The following is a 20,133-nucleotide window of genomic DNA, read 5'->3' on the forward strand; positions in this document are numbered from 1 at the left end:
TTCATTCTAAAACATTAACTGGGTTTTCGACTATGACAGGAGCTGTGCTAGGCCCTGGAGACACAAAAAAATCGTGGTTAATATTTTTGAGCACCTACAAATGAAATACGTCGGGTTTGGTGTTAAGTGCTTTACAGAATTTTAGGTAAGCCTCACAATAACCTTGCAAATTAGGTATCCTTAATCGCATTTGATTATAATGGAAATACAGATTTGGCAAGATTCAGTAACAATAAATGTCACTCTCTGATGGGTGGTGCACTCCCAGCAGCTGGTAGGAGTCAGGAGTCCCATTGAAGTCCTGCTTCCCCCTTCCCAGGAAAAAACACAGGACTCCGCCCCTCGTCCAGGTCTGGCCCGTCCATCCGTCATTACGCCTGCGCACTCCCCGCGTCAGCCCCGCCTCCCCGCCGACACGCGGCGCGCCTGCGCATTGCTTCCCCATGTGGGCTCTGGCCGTCAGCGGGCCCGACTGAACAGTTGCACCGAGACCCCCTCGGTAACAGGAGCCTGCCAGCAGCTCAGCAGCCTCCACCGTCCTGCTGTTGCCCTCCTCTCTCGGCCTTTCCCCCGCAGCGCACACTGCCATGGGCAAGAGCCGGACGAAGCGCTTCAAGCGACCTCAGTTCTCTCCTACGGGCGACTGTCAGGCCGAAGCGGCAGCGGCGAACGGGACTGAGAGAGAGGAAGACGACGGGCCGGCGGCGGAGCTACTAGAAAAGGTGAGGCGGGGGCTCGCAGGGGCCGCGAGGGGCGGGGCTCGCTCGGAGCCCCGGGGCAGCCCGGCGCGCCTCTGCCTCGGCCCCTGCGCCTGCGCTCTGCGCCGTCCTTGACACTTGCTCTCCTCCCGCAGCTCCAGCACCCGAGCGCCGAGGTCCGCGAGTGCGCCTGCGCGGGGCTGGCCCGGCTGGTGCAGCAGCGGCCGGTGCTGCCCGGCCTGGCGCGTCGGGACGCGGTGCGCCGTCTCGGGCCGTTGCTGCTCGACCCCAGCCTGGCGGTGAGGGAGACGGCGGCCGGCGCGCTGAGGTGAGCCGGAGGGGGGTTGCGGCGGCCAGCCAGCGCGCCCGTGCGTGCCACGTACCATCACTTGTCCCGGTGCACTTGCCTGCCAGCTCGGGAGACCCAGAACTGCCCAGGGTCTCCCATTTGCAGAGGAGGGGATTTGAACTCAGGCTGCAGACTCCATTGGAGCCCAGGCCGCCCAGCCCCCCCCCCCCCCAAGCATTCCATCTGTCCAGCTGGCTGTTTCAGCTGCAGCAGCCATCTGTCAGGGAACCTCCCCGCAAGGCCCACCATACTTTACGCTCTCTCCAAGAACCCTCCAAAGTCCCGAGGTTCTGTGAACTCCTCCAGTGTGTGTGGCAGGCGTTCTAGGTGGAGGGGGTTTGAGCAGGCCGAACGTTGAGCAAGAGCGCCGAGATCCCTGCCCTCACAGAACCCATGTTGATAAGGAGACAGGAGACTAGGAAACTGCTAGAACAGGTAATAGTAGATAGTGAGAAGTGCGATGGAGAATACGAAGAGGATGATGAGCCGCAGGTGGGAAGTTTCTTTAAATTCCCATCTGTAGATGACACTTGACCTGATGCATCAGAGGCAGGCATGAAAATCCAGGGAAAAAGCATTCCCGTCAGAGGGAACAGCAAAGAAGTGAGGCAGCAAAGGGCTTGGCATGGTTAAAGAACAGAAAGGTTGGAACGCCTGGGTGGCTCAATCGTTTGAGCGTCCGCCTTCGGCTCAGGTCATGATCCCAGGGTCCTGGGATTGAGTCCTGCATCGGGCTCCTTGCTTACGGGGGGAGCCAGCTTCTCCCTCTGCCTGCAGCTCCCCCTGCTAGTGCTTGCTCTCGCTCGCATTCTCTGACAAATAAATAAAAACTTAAAAAAAAAAAAACAAACAAACAAACCGGAAAGGTTAGTGTCGCTGAACAGAGTAGGGGATGGGTATCATAGGGGATGAGCTTGAAGTGATGGACAGGGACTCGGTGGTGTAGGGCTAAAGGACCTCTTGTGAGCAGGAGTGGCCTGATCTAATTTACATTTTGAAAAGGCTACTCTGGTGGCTGTACAGAGAATGAACTGTAGAGGGGGCAAGAGTAGAAGTTAATATTCGCAGTTCTTGCAGCTCTGTTACATTATGTTTCGTTCATTGATTTAGCAAGTGTATTTTGTGTACTTCCTGTGCACCAGGCAATGGGCTAGGTAGGCTGTGGGCACGTGTTAGTGAACAAGACAGACATAATTTCTTCTTCTTAATGGATCTTACAGTATTGAAGGAGATGGGCATTAACCAAATTAATCACACAAGTGTGTAATTACAACCAGTGATAATTACAGAGGGTGCTATGAGAGGATATAACTGGGGGCTCAAGGAAGAAAACCCTAAGGGAGGATGGGGATTAGCCACATGCTGGAGGAAACTGCGTGTAGGAAGCCCTGCCCTTTCCCTGAGGCTTACACATCCTGGGAGCTCCTGGAAGGTTGTGGGGACATCTGATTCATCTCCATATCCTCAGTGCCTGGCACATTGCTGTGCACTCAGAAGTCAAGCAAGCAGTGTCTTCCCAATTAAAATTCAGTTTCGCCAGGGTTCCTTTAGGGGCTGGTCATTCAGCCTCACCCTTGCTGCCCTTGAAGTCTTGATCCCAGGACGAGGTCCCTTCATATCAGATCATGCTGTGATTTGTTCCCATTAAATAGGAAAAGTCTTCTCCCCTCTCCCTTCCCTGTAGCCCTGTGTACTGTCTCAGACTTCAAAATTAGGTTGTTACATGGGACAAGGATCAGAACAGATGGAAATCTGTGGATTGGTTCTGCAGCATCTTGCAGAAATCATAAGCAATTTCATCTGGAAAACTTAAGTATGGGTAGAGATTAAATTTGAAAAAGTGTTTTGTGATTGTGCTGTGAGAAAGTAAAACATTGTAAACTTTTTGTTTAGAAACCTCAGTGCTTGTGGAGGTTTTGAAGTTTGTGATGACATGGTAACTAAGGATATCATGACTCCTCTGGTTGCACTGCTCAAAGAGGTATGTGGTTTTTAAAGTATCTTGGTGGTAGTTTTTAACTGTAGCTTTTTGTATACACACTTAGATTTTTTTTTTTTTAGCACTTTGGTATTTGTTATTTTGTTTTCTCTCAAAACATTCTATGGGAATTTTGTTTCTTTTCCTAGAAACATTGATTTCTCATCATTAATAGCAATCTTTATTATTTTGTCCCTACTATCCTTATTTATATGCTAGTTGGAAAAGACCTTCCTAAAACTATAGACTGATTACGTTAGATGTTAAATTTTGTAAATAAAAATTAGTCTTTATGGATTGCTTATTTTTGTGTCATGTGGTATTTTATGTATTTTTTAATCCTTGCAGCAGTCCTATTTGAAAGGTGGTATTCTTATTTTACCGATGAGAAAGCTGAGGCATAATTTGCCATGAAGATTACATTAAGTTTTCAAATTTAGTATCATGCCAACCTTATTGCATGATGTAGTTCAGGGATTAAGCACCTCTCTCTCGGGGCGCCTGGGTGACTCAGTCAGTTAAGTGACATCAGCTCAGGTCTTGATCTAGGTTATGACTTCAAGCCCCACGTTGCGCTCCGCTCTGGGCTCCATGCCCGGTGTGGGGGGAAAAAAAAGAAAGAAAAAAGCTCTCTCTCTAAGGTGCTTCTAGTTCACTATTCTGTATCGATGGCTAATTTTTTTAAAAGATTTTATTTATTTATTAGAGAGTGGAGAGCACAAGGAGGGGGAGCGGCAGAGGGAGAGGGAGAAGCAGGCTCCCCACTGAGCAGGGAACCCAACGTGGGGCTTGATCGCAGGACCCTGAGATCATGACCTGAGGCTGAAGGCAGATGCCCAACCAACCGAGCCACCCAGGCGCCCCTTGATGGATAATTTTTACTTAAGTCTTTATAAAGAATATCCAGTTTTGATGAGAGGCATCAGTCTTACTCTGTTAAGAGTGTTGATTCTCAACTGGTGGTGATTTGCCCCACAGGACATTTGGCAATGTCTGGAGATGTCTTTGATTTGAGGGTAGGTGTTGCTACTGGCATGCGGTGGGTAGAGGCCAAGGACGCCGCTACACGTCCTGCAATGCGCATGTCAGCCCCACAACAAAGAATCATCCAGTCCCAAGTGTCAGTGGTGCTGAGATTGAGAAGCCCTGCTTTAGAGGGTGCCGTGGATTATGCTAGAGGGGCAGGACTGCAGTGGTACCGGGCACCGGCTTTGCAGCCAGAATACCTGGATCTGAATCTCAGCTCTGCCGTGTGCTAAGCTACACCTTCAGCAAGGCGTACCCCTGTACCTCAGTTTCCTATTTGTAGTAGATGATTGGGGAGAATAGTCCATCTGCTTCACAGGTGTGTGTCAGGATTAAATGACTTAATGGAAAGTGCTTATCGTGGTGCCTTGCACATAGAAGACACTGCATGGAAGGTAGTGCTTGTTGCGTGTTACCTTTCTGTGCCTGATTTACTATCTTTATTGCATTAGATGAAATACTTTGTATTGATTTTACATTTTAAAATGTTAAATGCTTTGTATCCAGGTTTGTACAATGACTTGTGAACTTTTCTTGCCTGTATTTCCTGCCAGAAGGGAGCAGGATTGTGGGAAGGGTACTGCTTATGAGAATTTGATGAGCTCGTTAACCACTATAATTTCTGATGTTTAGTTTTTGTGATTCTTCACTATCATTAGCCTTTTTGTTTAATTATTCTATTGAACCAGGGTGCTAATCATGATATTTGGTTACAGTGTAGTGCTGGCCTGGATTCAAATGAGATGTCTCCACGGGAAAAAAAAGATCAGAACAGAAATTCTGTTGAGAACATAGCCAATGAGGCCATGAATGTGCTGTGGAATATATGGTAAGAATCTTTCTAAACATAGCCTCCTGTTACAGCACCACTCAGGCTTTTTCTATTAAAGTGCAGTCTCTGCTCTCCTTGGTGGGCCCCTAAATCCCTGATGTTAATGCTTGGTAGGAGGTAGTCTCAAGTGACCTAAGATCAGCCCTCCTTCCTAAGCCCTTTTCCTCATAGCATCACTACATCTGTGTTTGCTTTATAACTTGTCTCTCCAGTCATTGCTGCTGACAGAAATAAGAGGAATCATGGCCATTACCACCTGCCACACCCCAGTTCTCCCCCACTACCTGCGTCACTGTAAGCAGTCACTGTCTTAAAGCTGGTCAGGCCTCCGAGCAGTAGCTGCTTTGGTCTAGCACCTGGAAGAGGTGGGGGCCACAGCCCTCAGCTGGTGCTTTACTCCTCCACCCTGGCACTTCCCATTTGACAGGGAAGTAGATGCCTAAGAAGAGTTGCCTTGGCCCTGGTAGAAAGAAGGCCACACTCTCCATGGTTGTGGAGGTGGTGGGCTGGAGTGGACTTGCTGTTAGGAGTGGAAATGGCTAGAAACACTCCCCGGATTTAGTTTTTCCTATGCTGTTTTATGTCCCACCTTTCTAGCAGGATTCTGCCATAGTTCCTTATTTTCTAGTCAGTAGTGATGATAAGTTCTGACCTAAAAGCACAGGTATATCTTAGAACGCAGGACTAAGTTGGATCCTGAAAAGGATAGCATAGCAGTCTGAACTTCAAACTAGTGGTTGCATTCCACCAGAGGAAGTGGAGAGATCGGGTGTGAGGAAATGACATTTGAGCAAGCCGGGGGGTACATTTTCCTGTGCACCAGATAACTTTAACTTATTTAATTGTTGGACTTAGAAGTTTTAAAAATTTTTCTCTGAAACGAGCCTGAAAAAGTACTCTCCACACTCTCTTTCCTGAATGCCTGTGAGCCCTATCTATATCATTTCCAGTTGCCCTAGCTCTTCACATTTTTGTTTTATACTTCATATTTTAAGCCCATATTTAAAAGGGCTTAGGAAGGAGGGCTGATCTTCGGTCACTTGAGGTCACTTTAGCTTAAAATATGTTGTATACACATGTATGTATATGCAATTACTTTAACGCACGTATGCCTTATCTTCCTGACTATACCTGACTTTACTGTGGGCATCTTGAGGGTAAGCTCATAGCAGTGTCGTAGTAACTAGATAGGTAGGTGGACAGGCAGGCAGGCAGAAAATAGGTTATCTTTAGATAACAGGATTGAATTTCATAATTTAGTCAGTTCTGTTTAATAATCTGGTCAGCTCTGTGAGTGTATTGTGTATACGTGATATGTATGGAGGAATACTTTTCTCTGGAAACATGGATCAGATTATTAAAATAGCTCTGTTTACCCTGTATTTAGAATGTATGTTTATTAATAACATTCTTAACGCTAATTCTAACTTTATTTAAAGATAGTGTAGTTTCAAATGTATTACAGTAATTTCTCTTTTGCAGACTGCAAATCCTGCTTGTTGAAATTATAATAGCAGTCTAGAGGGAATGAATAAAATTAGTTTTCTTTAGAATTTGTGCTTTTTGTGTAAGTATAGAGGCCTTTCATTCTCACTTTAACTTACTGTTAGGTAGTGGAAGAAGCAATAGTCTGGACCCAAGGAACCACCACTAACAAGATGTGTGATCTTTGGCTAGACCACTTCACCTTTTGGGGCCTGGGTGTCCTTATGTGTAAGATGAGGAATAGAAGTAAATGATTTCTAAGATCTCTGCCAGCTCCAGCCTTGTATAAAGAAACTGGCATGCAGGTAAAGAGATTGGCTAAAATGTCCTACGGTGATAGAAATAAAAATACAGATAGCCAGTTTTGGTTTTGTATGGTGACTACGAATGGGCATTGGTTTCTTCATCTATAAAAATGGGGGGTGTTTGACTCCAATTCTTGGGTTTTATTTTATTTTATTTTTTTTTATAAAGCCTAATTATCTTTTCATGAATTTCTGTGGTTGATTTCTTAATGTTAAAATGTGAATAGTAAAACTTTTTTTCCCCCTTCAATTTAGTGAATGCAGTAATAGAGCAGTAACTATATTCAACAAAGAAGGGTGTTTGGAGATTGTATTAAAGTATTTGAGTAGGTTTCCCACCAATGTTGACCTGGCTATTTCAGTAGGTAAGTGAAGAAAAAGTGATGATTTATTAAGTATGTGTGGCCTGATACAAAAATTTTTATTCCAGCATAGCATGTTTATTCTATAGGAGTGATTTTTTTTTTTCTCATTATATAAATGTGTAACTGAGTTCTGTTTGTTCTGAATCTTTTAAAACCTGTGATTAATACTTTACTTACTCATACAGTTTTCCTGCTCTTCACTCTGAAAGGGAGGAAGGTAATTATGTGAGCAGGTGCGGTTTCTCATATATTACCATTCTTAGAACGCTTTATTAATTCTTGAAGCTTTCATCTCCCATTTACTGAGAAACAGTCACCCACAACTACCAGGCCTCTGAGCCAAAGTTAATTGGAATCTAGACTTATTTAAATGTCTTGTACTACTATCTCATACTCCCAGCAGAAAACTGATAACCTGTCCTTTTTCTGCAAGAGGAAAATAAGTGATTGAAATTTCATGTAGGCCTGCTTCCCTTCTGTGGGAAACGGAAAGCAGAGCCCAAGAGCTTCAGCTGCCTTGACTCCCTCGTGTTCTGTCTATGCGGTTAGAGAGCCATAGTGGGGAGCCCTTGTCCATTTGGAGAGACAGACTGAAGGGTGGGTGGCCCAACAGAACTCTGGGGAGAGTGGAGAAATAATTGATGAAAAGCATTTCTTTTCTACCCATTATCATGGCCAGGCATCCAGCTGTCCTTTTATTTAATTATGCATTTCTCCTGGCTTGGACTGAGTGTATTCCCCTTACTGATGCTTCTCTTGGCTCTAATGGATACTTTTAAGAGAACAGAAAAAAACAGTGGAATAAATACTACTGGGAAAAATTAAAAAATCAGTTTCTTAAAATGGAATCTTTGGCAAAAGGGTGATTTATGAGTAAATGTGGATTTTAAAAACAGTTGAACTAGGAAATTGGGAGGTGGCTTTTAATCAGAGGACAGTTTTTTTTACAATTAGGGAAATTCACAAAAGTTAATAGCTTTGAAAAGAAGAACTTCACTTCTACTTTTGTATCTTTAGTCTTGTAGATTTATTATTAATTTTTGTTCTCTAATAAACTTAAAAAATGGATCAGAATAAAGTCATTTTGCATTGTATAATAGTGTTTTCTTTCTGCATTTAGCTATATTCATCATTTTTTAAACAAATGTCAGATTACTTTGGTTTGAAAATCAAGCAAGGTTTACATACAATAAAGTGAACTTCTGAGATTCCATACTAGATATTCATATGGCTTTCTTTGATCTTGTATTGTCTATATGGTAGCCACCACATTTTCTCTTGGTTTTTTGTTAAAGTGAATTTAATTAGTCTCTTAATGAAAAAAATTACATTTGGATATATGCGTATATGTGGATTTGTATACAGATGTCTTAGGGGAACCAAACTCGATGCCAGCAGTAGCATATATTTTGACTAATTTGGATGGGCATGATTGACTGTGAAATTTTGAGACCTGGAAAGAATTGGATTTGTTTGGAATACACTAAGAGAAACATATTTGGGCTTGCTTCCTCTTCTGTGCTTCAGAGGCTCTTCTGTCAAACCTGTCAGGCAATCCCAGTTGTTTTGATACTTTTAGTTAATTATTTCTGATACGCAAGTTGTCATCCATTGTTTTGTTTTAATGCAAGGGAGGAGTTAAGCACTAAAGGGATCATATGTCTATTAATACCATAGCCATCTCTTAATCTACTCATATTTTTATGTAAAATACTTTTTTTTCTTTAAGTAATATTGTTGCACCAGAAATAGCCCTAACTTTTAAGGTCATGCTGAATTTAAAGGAAGCCAGAATGTCCCCAAGCGCAGGGCTTGTTCTCAATAACAGAACTGCTGAAAGCGTTGTCTCTCCCACAGGCTCTTTGCTATTGGTCCTCGATATGTACAGAAATTGGAGAGAAACCTTAATAAATGTTCATAGTAATTCCACACTGTCACAACATTTAAGAGCCTTTTAAGTTATATTTTGTAAAAGTATATTTTGTGAAGAATTAGAAATTAAAAAGAAAAAAAATCTTTCATTGCACTGACAGTTTGAGAAGCCCAATTTGCACGTGCCATCCTTGAAGTAAAACATACTTACTTTACGGAAGCTATCTGTGTCTGAAGAAGTGGTAAAGATACAAATGTTTAGATGGAACTAGAAAGTATAATGTTAAATGAAATGTCAGTCAGAGGAAGACAGATACCATATGATTTCACTCATGTGGAATTTAAGAAACAAAAAGGATGAACATAGAGGAAGGGAAGGAAAAATAAAATAAGATAAAAACAGAGAGGGAAGCACACCAGAAGAGACTGTTTACTATACGGAACAAACTGAGGGTTGCTGGAGGGGAGTTGGGTGGGAGGATGGGGTAATTGGGGTATGGGCATTAAGGAGGGCACGTGATGGAATGAGCACTGGGTTGGGTGTTATATGCAACTGATGAATGACTAAATTCCACCACTGAAAGTAATAATACAGTATATGTTAACTAAATTGAATTTAAATAGAAAATTAAAAAAAGATGCAGATGTTTTCTGATGAGTTAAGTTGGTATAAATTATCCTCGCAGAATTCACTTGTGTTTTAATACTTAATTTTTATCTTTATAGCATATTGTTTGCAGACAGTGACCGAAGATAACCCAGAGCTGCTAAAATCTTTCAGTGCCCCAGCACTGCATGTACTGGAATCAGCAATGCTTTCTCCTGTCAGTTCCATGGAATACATTCTATTAAAGACGTTGGTGGCAGGTAAAATTTAGCCATAGGTGACAGTGTGCTTTTTTAGTAATTTGTAGTGGGTAGAGATGAAGGCCAAAATTCAATCATTTGTTCATTTCACCACATAATGACCTTCTGTGTTTATGTCTGTTTGAAAATTGTAATACTTAAGCGGAGATCCTTAATTCAAGAGGTTATGCATCGTTGTGGAGCCTTCTAGAATAGGTTTCTTTTCAACTCAACAAGCTACTGTCTTTGTATAAAGAAGTGGTATTGTCACGATCTTCTCTTGTTTATGAACCAGTGAGTTCAGAAATAGACTGTGGGCATCTAAGACATGACCACTCACGTTTCTATTACTTCTTTACCCCCAGCTCCTTTCTCTTCTACATTTCTGAATGTAGAGATAAGAAATAATCTGGTGAACTGTTGAGTCGTGGGTAATTTATATATTTTCTGTATTTATCTTCCTCCTGCCCTTGCAGAGGTAATCTATCACGAGAGATGTTGTTTTTTTAAACCAGTGAAATATAGGTAACATAGACTTTACCATCTTGACCATTTTTGAGTGTACGGTTCAGTAATTTCAAGTACAACCAGTCTGTTGTGCAGCCAGTCTCCAGGACTCTTTTGACATCTTACGAAAGTGAACCCCCCCCCCCCACGCTGAACCAACTCCCCATTTTCCCGTTCTTCCACCCCCAGCAGCCACCATCCTACTTTCTGTCTCTATGAAGTTGACTATTTTAGGTGCCTCATATAAGTGGAATTATACAGTGTTTTTCTTTTTGTGACTGGCTAATGTCATTTATTTTATTATTATTTTTAAATCTTTTTTTTTTTAAATAAGCTCTACACCCAGCATGGGCCTCAAACTCATGACCCCTAGATCAAAAGTTGCATGTTGTACCAACTATGACTAATTCATTTAGTATAGTGCTCTCAGAGTTCATCCATGTTGTAGTGTGTGTCAGAATTTCCTCCCTTTTTAAGGCTGACTAATATTCTACTATATGTATCTATCACGTTTTACCTAACCATTCATCAGCAGATGGGCACTTGGGTCGGTGGCTATTGAGTAATCATGCCGTGAATATGGGTGGGACACACATCTGTTTGAGACCCTGCTTTCAATTCTTTTGGGTCCATATCCAGAATGTATTTTTTTTTTAAGATTTTATTTATTTATTTGACAGAGATAGAGACAGCCAGCGAGAGAGGGAACATAAGCAGGGGGAGTGGGAGAGGAAGAAGCAGGCTCATAGCGGAGGAGCCTGATGTGGGGCTCAATCCCATAACGCCGGGATCACGCCCTGAGCCGAAGGCAGACACTTAACCGCTGTGCCACCCAGGCGCCCCCCAGAATGTATTTTTATTTTATTTTAATTTTTTTTTAAGATTTTATTTATTTATTTATTTGACAGAGATAGAGACAGCCAGCGAGAGAGGGAACACAAGCAGGGGGAGTGGGAGAGGAAGAAGCAGGCTCCTAGTGGAGGAGCCTGATGTGGGGCTCGATCCCATAATGCCGGGATCACGCCCTGAGCCAAAGGCAGACACTTAACCGCTGTGCCACCCAGGCGCCCCTGTATTTTTATTTTAGCAGTGACTTGTTTTGTTTTCTTTTCTTTTCAATTCGTCTGTCTGCCTACTTATCGGTAGCTCCTATTCTGTTTTGATAAGCAAAAAACCAAGAACCTGCTGTCTGGTTTGTCCATGAGACCTTGGAATTTTAGTGCATTTCGTTTCTCTCTCAGAATATAAGAAGCTGCCTAGGAGGGCAGCTCAGGTTAAGATGAAAGAGAGTGAGGCAGCTTCGTTTTGTTGTTTCAAGAGAAACTTGATCAGCGTTCTCTCCGTCTTGCTGTGCGGTGTGTCTGAGAGAGCCATTGTGTGCCAAGGAGGGGGATGATCATGCAGGACTGTAAGAAAGGGAGCTGCCTCTTTGCAAAGCTTTTTTTTTTTTTTTTTTTTGACATTTAATAAAAACTGAACACAGGCAGAGGATTTGAGTTGTTGTTTTTTTTTTTTTAATTACACCTGACCTTAAAATAGCCAATTTGTGGAAACTGTATTTAATAAAAGCTTTCACAGGCAAGTCCTTTGTCCTTACATGCATTTTCCCCCCAGGCACCATTTGGAACCTAAAGGACATTATTCCATCCAGGAGTCAGGCAGAAATCATAAATGCCATACTGAAGATCTTGTCTGACGTTCTGGACCTGGACGCTGGTGAGACAGTAATTCGAATGCATGAGGCGGAAAAGCAGAGGTTAGAAGCTGCTGCAGAGACGGAGGACGTGCAGGAGAGCGCCAGCCGCGATGCTCTGATGGAAGACGATGAAATGGAAGAGATCCCACACAAAAGAAAAATCCGAAGGAAAACCTTCATTTCAGATTTGCTTCCAGTAAGTCAGATTGACGCGTGCAAGCCTGGATTCATACAGCCGTGTTCTTCTAATAGGTACCCTGTGCTTTGTAGAACACTGTCACAGTACAGTTAATTATAAAGTGAAATTCAGTAACAGTCCATCATGTTTCCCCATTGGCTCTCATTGCAGCTTTAGAAATCTGTTCCCAAAAGGGGAGAAAACATCTCCTGTCTAAAACGAAACTTTTCTATACAGAGGATTTCCAAGAGGGGAGAGACCAGTACTCTTGTAACACTTTAGAAGCATGCAGTCGTCTTCCTAACTCCTGTGTGTCCCCTCTTCAGTTACACAGTCTCCGCCAGATTGTCTTCATACTGAGGGAGCTCTTACTTGGCTCGGATGATACCTTGCATTCTTGTCTCTTTTATTTTCATCGTTATCCTTACCAAAATAGCAAGCTCAGCCCACGTTAGCCCACCAGTGCCGAGCAGAGAAGCTTGGGTGCTTGTGAGGGTTGGTGGTCTTTCGTGTTTGCCGTCACACTCGTGTCAGAGTAAAGGCGAGCAAGCTCAGGGGCAGGGGGCATGTCAGCGGAGCCAGTCAGCAGAGGTGGAGCCGTGCTTTGGGAAGATGTCCCTCCCCCCCAAGGAGGACAGCGGGTAGTTGGGAAGACAGGGAGGACAGTGACTTGGCTTTATTCATTCAGGTGCGCGTTTTCTGTGCTCCTGTTGTGTGCCAGGCACCATGCTGAATGCTGATGCTACAAAAATGATCAAGACATTTACTCGTCTTCAGGGACCTTTTCCGTCTTGGGAGGACAGGCGCATAATTAGGACACATGACAGTACTTGTGCTAAGAGCAGGGATAGGTCTGCGCACAGATTTCTGAGGGAGTAGTTTGTACAGCGAGGCACACCGATGGCTGGCCCTGGTGGGAGACGAGAGGGAGTGGTTGTCAGAGAAGGCTTTTTGGACAGAACACCTAGCTATCTTTAAGGATGGGGTGGAACAGCATGGTGAAAGCACGTTAGTGTGGTTAGGGGGCCTGGAGGCTGGGAGATGGGTTAGGCTGCTGATGGCATTCTGAAGAAAGATGGCGGAGGCTGAACTGGAGGAGCGTTAGTCCTGTGCTCTCAGGCTTTCTGCAGTTCCACGTGTGGCCTCTCCTGACCCACATCAAGTGAACTGAAACTGAACAGTCTTAGCGTTTCAAGTTTATGCCCAATAGAAGAAGAGTTCTTTAAATGGAATATACCTGAAAACAAATACCACCGTATCCTACTTTCCTGGATTCACAAAGTCTTGTAAAGCATGAATTGGTGGTATTTTAACAGAATCAAAATGTCACGAGAAGCACTTTCCCAGCCCTCATGGATAGTTAGCCCGTAGGTACACAGTATCCTGTTAAATCCTGGGGTGGATATAAGCATGAGAAGACTGCCCCACCCTTGAGCTGCTTGCAAGTCGTGAAGTTGCTTCAAAATCATAGCATCACTTTTGGTGTGGGCGGGTACATATTTGAACCCCAAATTTACTCCTTGTTCTGTAGTCCGAGTAGAATCTAAAATCAGTAAAACAAGATAGACAAAAGCAGAACCATGAGCTTATCCTCCCGAAGCGGTGTTTATAAAGAACCCTACAGTGAGTTACAGATCTGGGACAGACGTGGCTCTCCTATGCCCCCCTCCCCTGGGGGACAGTCAGGATGTGACAGATCAGGGCTTCGAGGCTCTGCAGCTGTGGCATTGCACGGACTGTCCGACCGATGACACGTGCACCGTGTTTGACCACGCCGGGTTCCCATCAGCAGGAGCGGAGAGTGCAGTCGGGCTGTCAGGGGACTCTGAAGTATCTGAAATCCCTTGCAGGGAGGGGGAGAGTGGGCTTTTGAGTCCTCCCGCCTCTCCAGCCTTGCCGCCCAGGGCCTCCTACAGGGAGAGGGTGGGGACTAACATCCAGTCTACCAAGATTCAGTGCCACAGTGTGAAAAATACTGAAAATAACCGTTATTTAGGCATTTACTTCCCTTCTTGTTGTTTAAAAATAGAACATTGGTGCTTATAAAATGCAGTGTTTTCTCAGAAGAAAAGCTTGCTTTTTAAAGTCTGTTAACATAACTGAGTAGACCTGATGATTAACATGCTGGTCAGTCAGCCAATGTTTAAGTGCCAGTAGGGTGCTGGGCATCATGCTGATATGTGCCCGAAATACAAATGTAATATCCGGCAGCTCTGGTCTTTCCCGCTGCCCGGTGGCTTGTGCAGGAGGCCTTTGGAATCCAAACCTTTAATTTGCGTCATTTAACATAAGAAAGTATAACCACAAATATGTAAACAGAACCAACCCAAGTTGTTGTTTTAGCATATGCAGAAGTAGAGGAGTCCCTGGCCCATTTTCCACGGTTATCAGTGATCAGATCATAGTCTGTTTTATTCCATCTGTTTCCCCACCTTGCGTATTTTGAAACAAATCTCAGATGTCATAACACTTCATCGAGATTGGTTCTTTATGTTCATTTGATGACAATAGGAAGCAGAGGACAGTTCTGAACAGGAGAGTTCTGTAAAGAAGTAGAACATAATTTCAGGGTTCTTCTGAGCCAGATCTTCATACATCTTGAGGGGACAAGTGCTCAGCAACATGTCTTATTTCGCTTTGAGTCAACTCTAATAAACATTTGTTTACTTGAATATCATACACACACAAAGCAGATAGGAATAATTTTTATGGACGTTCTTCCCGGCAGTTAAAGGAATACAAATACAAGGATTCCTAAGCTACATCTTTTAAACGAGCACTTTGCTTTTAAAATAATTTTTACCAAAAATAATTAATTAAATAATTATCTTCTAATAATAATTTTATTATTTTAATTTTATTTTTATTGTTATTTTGTTGTTATAGATTTTATTTTTAAGTTATCTCTATGCCCAGTGTAGGCCTTGAACTTACAACCCTGAGATCAAGAGTTGCATGCTTTCCTGACTGAGCCAGCCTGGTGACCCTAGTTATTATTTTTTAATAATAACTTTGAACATAGTTCAAAAGTGCTGTCAGATTGTTGCACAAGAAGTTGCTGGGGGATTATAGATCAGTATGAACATTCTGGAAAGGAAAATAGGAACATGTCACAGGATCTGTAGGTGACCCTTTGACCCAGTAAATCTAAGGGAATGTGATATCCAAGTAATCTGAAATATTCCAAATTAAATGGTAATGTATCCATTTAATGGAATATTGTACAGACATTAAAAAGACAATAGAAGCTTGTTGAAAGGGGGAAACATTCAGACAATAAAATATACATTATTTTTAGCCTACGCACTATTCTGGAATATCAGCATAGCTATTTCACTTTTCATAGATAACTTGAGAATTAAGGTCTTGTAAATTTCTACGACCCATTTTAAGAATGGTAATTGATAAGTTCATGTTAATTATTTCCAGAGAAGAAAGTTCTCCCCTTTCTTCAGTCTTTCCCCAGTCTTCAGTCTTTTTTTTTTTTTTTTTTTTTTAAGATTTTATTTATTTGTTAGAGACAGCGAGAGAGCACAAGCTGGGAGGAGAGGGAGAAGCAGGCGCCCTGCAGGGAGCCCACCGCGGGGCTCCATCCCAGGATCCTGCGATGATCGTGACCTGAGCCAAAGGCAGGCACTTAACCAACTGAGCCACCCAGGCGCCCTTAACAAATGTTTTCCTGCAGGCTTCAGAGAAAGCCAGGCAGCAAGCCTGTCTGCACCTTAGCCGAGCCCAGTTGGTCACATAAGGGCTCCTTAGTAGTTCTTGTTAATGGAGTCTTTTCCAAGGAGACGGCTAAGCATCTTAAAGCTGGTTGGTTTTGTGTGAGTGCCTGATCTCTGAAATGAGCTCTTGTTTGAATCTTAGCGTGCTGAGGTACTTCTTCACACATTAGATTAAGTTTCAGGGTGAATTCAGTTCAGAATTCCTGAATCTATCTCTTCTCTCCAGCTAACTAAGCAACACTTAGAAAATAACCGTGCAGGTAGATGGAAGCCCAGTGAAGGGCAGCCTGCTGTGCGGTGCCAGGAGCAGCCATAATGCTTGTCTGTACTTCAACACGTTATGACTTTCCTTCTGGCTGCCCCATCCCCCAGGCACTCTAGGCCAAGGGTAAAAGTCATCTAGGCTCTCGCTAAGGACATTCATGTGAAAATATTTTCCCAAACATTGAGAGTTGGTAGTTTGATGTTTTTATTTTGTATTATTTTGTTTTTTAGCCCACTGACCAGGAACTGAGAGAGACCGTAGCATTGTTGACGGCTCAGCAGACTGCTCTGGAAATCATCGTCAACATGTGCTGTAGCGAAGGTTTGTTACCAGTTGACGTTTAGACACTCTCCCCCTGGACTGAGAGGGCAGCTTCCATGAGGATTTTCTTAAATATTCCATTACGTGTGGTTTGCACTCTTCCCAGATCCCTCCGATGATGAGTGGGAAGAGCTTTCTAGCAGTGATGAGAGCGATGCATTTATGGAGAATTCCTTCAGTGAGTGCGGTGGGCAGCTGCTGTCTCCCCTCTGCCTCTCCCATGAGGTTCACACCGCTTTCACCAACTACCTCATCCCTAAGAAGGTAGTCTGTCTCAAGTCCAGCCTCATTGTGGAGCATGGGAAGGGCTTAAAGAGCTATTCACCGTGTATGCAAAAGAGGTTTGCTCGCACTTCCAGACTGTGGGTAATTGGTAAGGAAGAAGCTAGAACTAACACTAGTGGGAGTACGTGGAAAGAAGATCCTTCCCAAGCCTACCCATTTCACTCAGTAGGTGGGGGCTTGATAAAGGGATCGTGTGTAAAATGATGCTACTCTTTAACCTTTGCTTTACTGCCTTTCGTGACTCTAGATTTTTGAGAAAACTGCCTTTCCAAACAGCACTGCGGTTGACATATGTTCTAGGAGTCCCACTTGGAAATCTTTGGTTAGAAAGTAAGAACTTTTCTGTTTTCAAAAGTCTTTGTCACTTTGTTATTACGTGAAAGGATGGACCACTAATTAGAAGATGCCGACTCCCCCCCAGATTCGAGAGTTCTGTTCCTGTGTACATTCCCTACCAAATGTGTGCGTATGGGTTCTAAGCCATGAGAACATGCATAGCAGTGTGGTTCCAGTTGCCCCAACCTGGAAACAACCTCAGTGTCCATCAGTGCCAGAATGGAGAAATAAATTTTGACATAGTCACACAGTAGAATATATACAGCATTAAAAAAAAAAAAAATCTGAACTAGAACGTTGAGCAAGAAAGCAAGGCACACTGCGATTCCATTTTTACAAAGTTCAATAACTGGCAACACTTCACTGTTTTGTTTCAGGATACATACCTAGGTGGTAAACCTATAAAGAAGATCAGGTCAGTGTTTACCGTGAAAGTCCAGATGGTGGTGATCTTTAGGGGTCAGAGAGGTGGGGAAAGGGAGAGATGCACTGTGAGGGTGTCAGCAGTGTTTCTTGTCTAGGGACACGGTGCTCGCTTTATAAACTATTAAACTGTGTGCGCGTGGAGCACTTTATGTATGTCCTATTTCACAATTCAGAATCGTTCTGCTGATGCCGCCATGCGTAAAAATTCTTCTAAGGCAAATTCCTTATGACTCCTAAGTGAGTTGTGCCTCAGGCCCTGAATGCTCAAGCAGTTTGATGAAGGAGATAATCAGTTCACTGGAAGATTCTGTTAATAGCCGTACGCCTTCTGCGTGCAGATAGTCCCAGTCAGAGCCCGCAGCTTAGGTTAAAAGCCAAGATGGAATTCTGTTGGGTAACTGTTGGAGAAACAGACCGCGTTCTCTGCCTTCCTTTCCAGAATGAACACCATTCAGTGCAGAGCCCTCGTGTGTCTCCAGAGTCTTGTATCGCTCCTGGATGTGGACCATCTCGGGGGACCTGCAGCCCTGCAGACACTTGCACAACATCTGTCCCAGCTGCTTTTTTCTCAGCCAGGTAAATATTTAAGCCTCGTTGTGAAAGATTGGATCAAGCAGAATTTTGAAGGCAGGAGCTTGGACTTCGGCATTGTGCTGTGTTTGTCATCCAACCTGCAGAAACCTTTCCAAGCACCAAGAGTCCTACTTATAGTTGCCAGTGGCATTGAGTCCAAACAACATATGTAAGCCGGTCTGTGGGTTATATTTTCATTTTTTATTAAAATTGCTGGAGTCCAGTTATGTCACGCCAGTAAGACTGAATCACAAGTATCATAAATATAAGGCCCCATGAAGATATTTGGGTAATTCTCTAGTCTTTATTTTTCTTCTTAAACGTAAAACTTTTTGATCTACGTTTGATCGGGTAATCCGTACACGTGTTACTGAATTCACAAGTTATTAGAGGACGTAAAGCAGAAAGCCTCTCTCCTTTTCCGCATACCATCCAGTTCCTCTCCCACACAGAATCCGTCACTGTTTCCAGTTTCTTGTGTGTTCTTCCAGAGAGATTCTCAATATAAAAAGCATGTATGTGTGCTCTTAAGGCAAGTGGTAGGCTACCAGACACAGAGTACTGTACCCTGCTTTTTTCTTTTTCTTTTCTTTTTTTTTTTTTTTAAGATTTTATTTATTTATTTGACAGAGTGAGAGACAGCCAGCAAGAGGGAACACAGGCAGGGGGAGTGGGAGAGGAAGAAGCAGGCTCCCAGTGGAGGAGCCCGATGTGGGGCTCTATCCCAGAACGCCAGGATCACGCCCTGAGCTGAAGGCAGATGCCTAACGACTGAGCCACCCAGGCACCCCTGTACCCTGCTTTTTTCTAACACATTTCTTTCTTCAAGCACCTTCGCATGGTCAGAGGTGTTACCAAGGTCTCCAATAATGGATTAATTTCATTTGTATACAGAAACCTAGAGAGATAGCATATGTAGTTAACTATTCTTTCTAAATGGCCTCGCTGTGCAAGGGTTAATGCGTGCTCCTCTAAGAGATTGTCGTAGTTTGTGGTAGTAGGACCTCATCTGACTCGGCCACATCGAACTGTAGCAGCTCAAACCAAACCAAAGAAAGAGACCAAGAGGGAGGGAAAAATTGTATTTTATGTAGTAAAGGAAAATTCTCCACATTACCTACCCAGCATGCATGTCTGCAGAGAGGGTAATTGAGAGAGAAGAATCTGCTGCTCTCAGCTCCTCAATTTCAGAGTGTCTTTTGGGAGTTTTTGAGGGTAAACTTGAAGATATGTAATACTTTCTGCACTAACTTTAAAATTTAACCACCAAATAAGCTGTAAGTCCACTGTGTTACAGTCCGTGTAGTATATACCTCCCTATAAACTACTTATTTAACTTATCCTCTTCTAACGGGACACCTGACTGGCTCAGACGGAGGGGCATGTAACTCTTCATCTCAGGGTCGTGAGTTTGAGCCCCATGTTGGGGGCCAAGATTACTTATATAAGTAAAACTTAAAAAAAGAGTTCAAAGTCTTAAAAGATCAAAATATGGTCACTTTTGACTAAATACAAGCTACTGTATAAACTTTTTTTTTTTTAAGACTTAATTTATTTGACAGAGAGAGAGACAGCCAGTGAGAGAGGAAACACAAGCAGGGGGAGTGGGAGAGGAAGAAGCAGGCTCCCAGTGGAGCAGGGAGCCTGATGAGGGGCTTGATCCCAGGACTCTGGGATCACACCGTGAGCCGAAGGCAGACGCTTAACGATTGAGCCACCCGGGCACCCCAAGCTTCTGTATGAACATTCATTCAAGAGTTGTTCCTCAGTTCTTTTTCTTTTCTTAAGTTTTTTTTATTTTAAAGTAATCTCTATACCCAATGTGGGGCTCGAACTTAGTGACCTTGAGATGAAGGGTCGCATGCTCTAACGACTGAGCCAGCTAGATGCCCCACTCCCCGGTTCTTCTAGACATCCATTTTTTTTAAAAGATTTTATTTGAGAGAGAGAGAGTGCGCGCGTGCGCGCACGCACAAGCGGGGGGAGGGGCAGAGGGAGAGGAAGAAGCAGACTCCGCGCTGAGCAGGGAGCCTGATGCAGGGCTGGATCCCAGGACCCAGGATCA

General features: G+C 43.5%; 1 protein-coding gene across 6 annotated transcripts in view; it reads left to right on the forward strand.

The window, feature by feature from the left end:
- Positions 1 to 419: 419 nt before the first annotated feature.
- Positions 420 to 20,133, forward strand: part of HEATR3 (HEAT repeat containing 3) — a 64,774-nt gene continuing 45,060 nt past the window's right edge. For 4 of the 6 annotated variants that reach the window (XR_006781278.2, XR_015728009.1, XR_015728010.1 and 1 more), the window contains exons 1-11: positions 421 to 722; positions 854 to 1,026; positions 2,941 to 3,028; positions 4,768 to 4,880; positions 6,929 to 7,038; positions 9,637 to 9,777; positions 11,878 to 12,155; positions 16,358 to 16,448; positions 16,555 to 16,715; positions 16,981 to 17,063; positions 17,935 to 18,071. Coding sequence is in view for 2 of the 6 variants with exons in the window: in XM_045806739.2 (XP_045662695.1) it covers positions 588 to 722; positions 854 to 1,026; positions 2,941 to 3,028; positions 4,768 to 4,880; positions 6,929 to 7,038; positions 9,637 to 9,777; positions 11,878 to 12,155; positions 16,358 to 16,448; positions 16,555 to 16,715; positions 16,981 to 17,063; positions 17,935 to 18,071 (1,510 nt within the window). In the remaining 4 variants the exon portion in view is untranslated. Of the gene's footprint in view, positions 723 to 853; positions 1,027 to 2,940; positions 3,029 to 4,767; positions 4,881 to 6,928; positions 7,039 to 9,636; positions 9,778 to 11,877; positions 12,156 to 16,357; positions 16,449 to 16,554; positions 16,716 to 16,980; positions 17,064 to 17,934; positions 18,072 to 20,133 lie in introns of all 6 variants that reach the window. The other 2 variants (XR_006781279.2, XM_045806740.2) reach the window with 2 other exon arrangements.

This window comes from Ursus americanus, chromosome 21 (assembly GCF_024610735.1).
Source record: "Ursus americanus isolate L20-20 chromosome 21, mUrsAme1.1.p, whole genome shotgun sequence".
Taxonomy (NCBI): Eukaryota; Metazoa; Chordata; class Mammalia; order Carnivora; family Ursidae; genus Ursus; species Ursus americanus.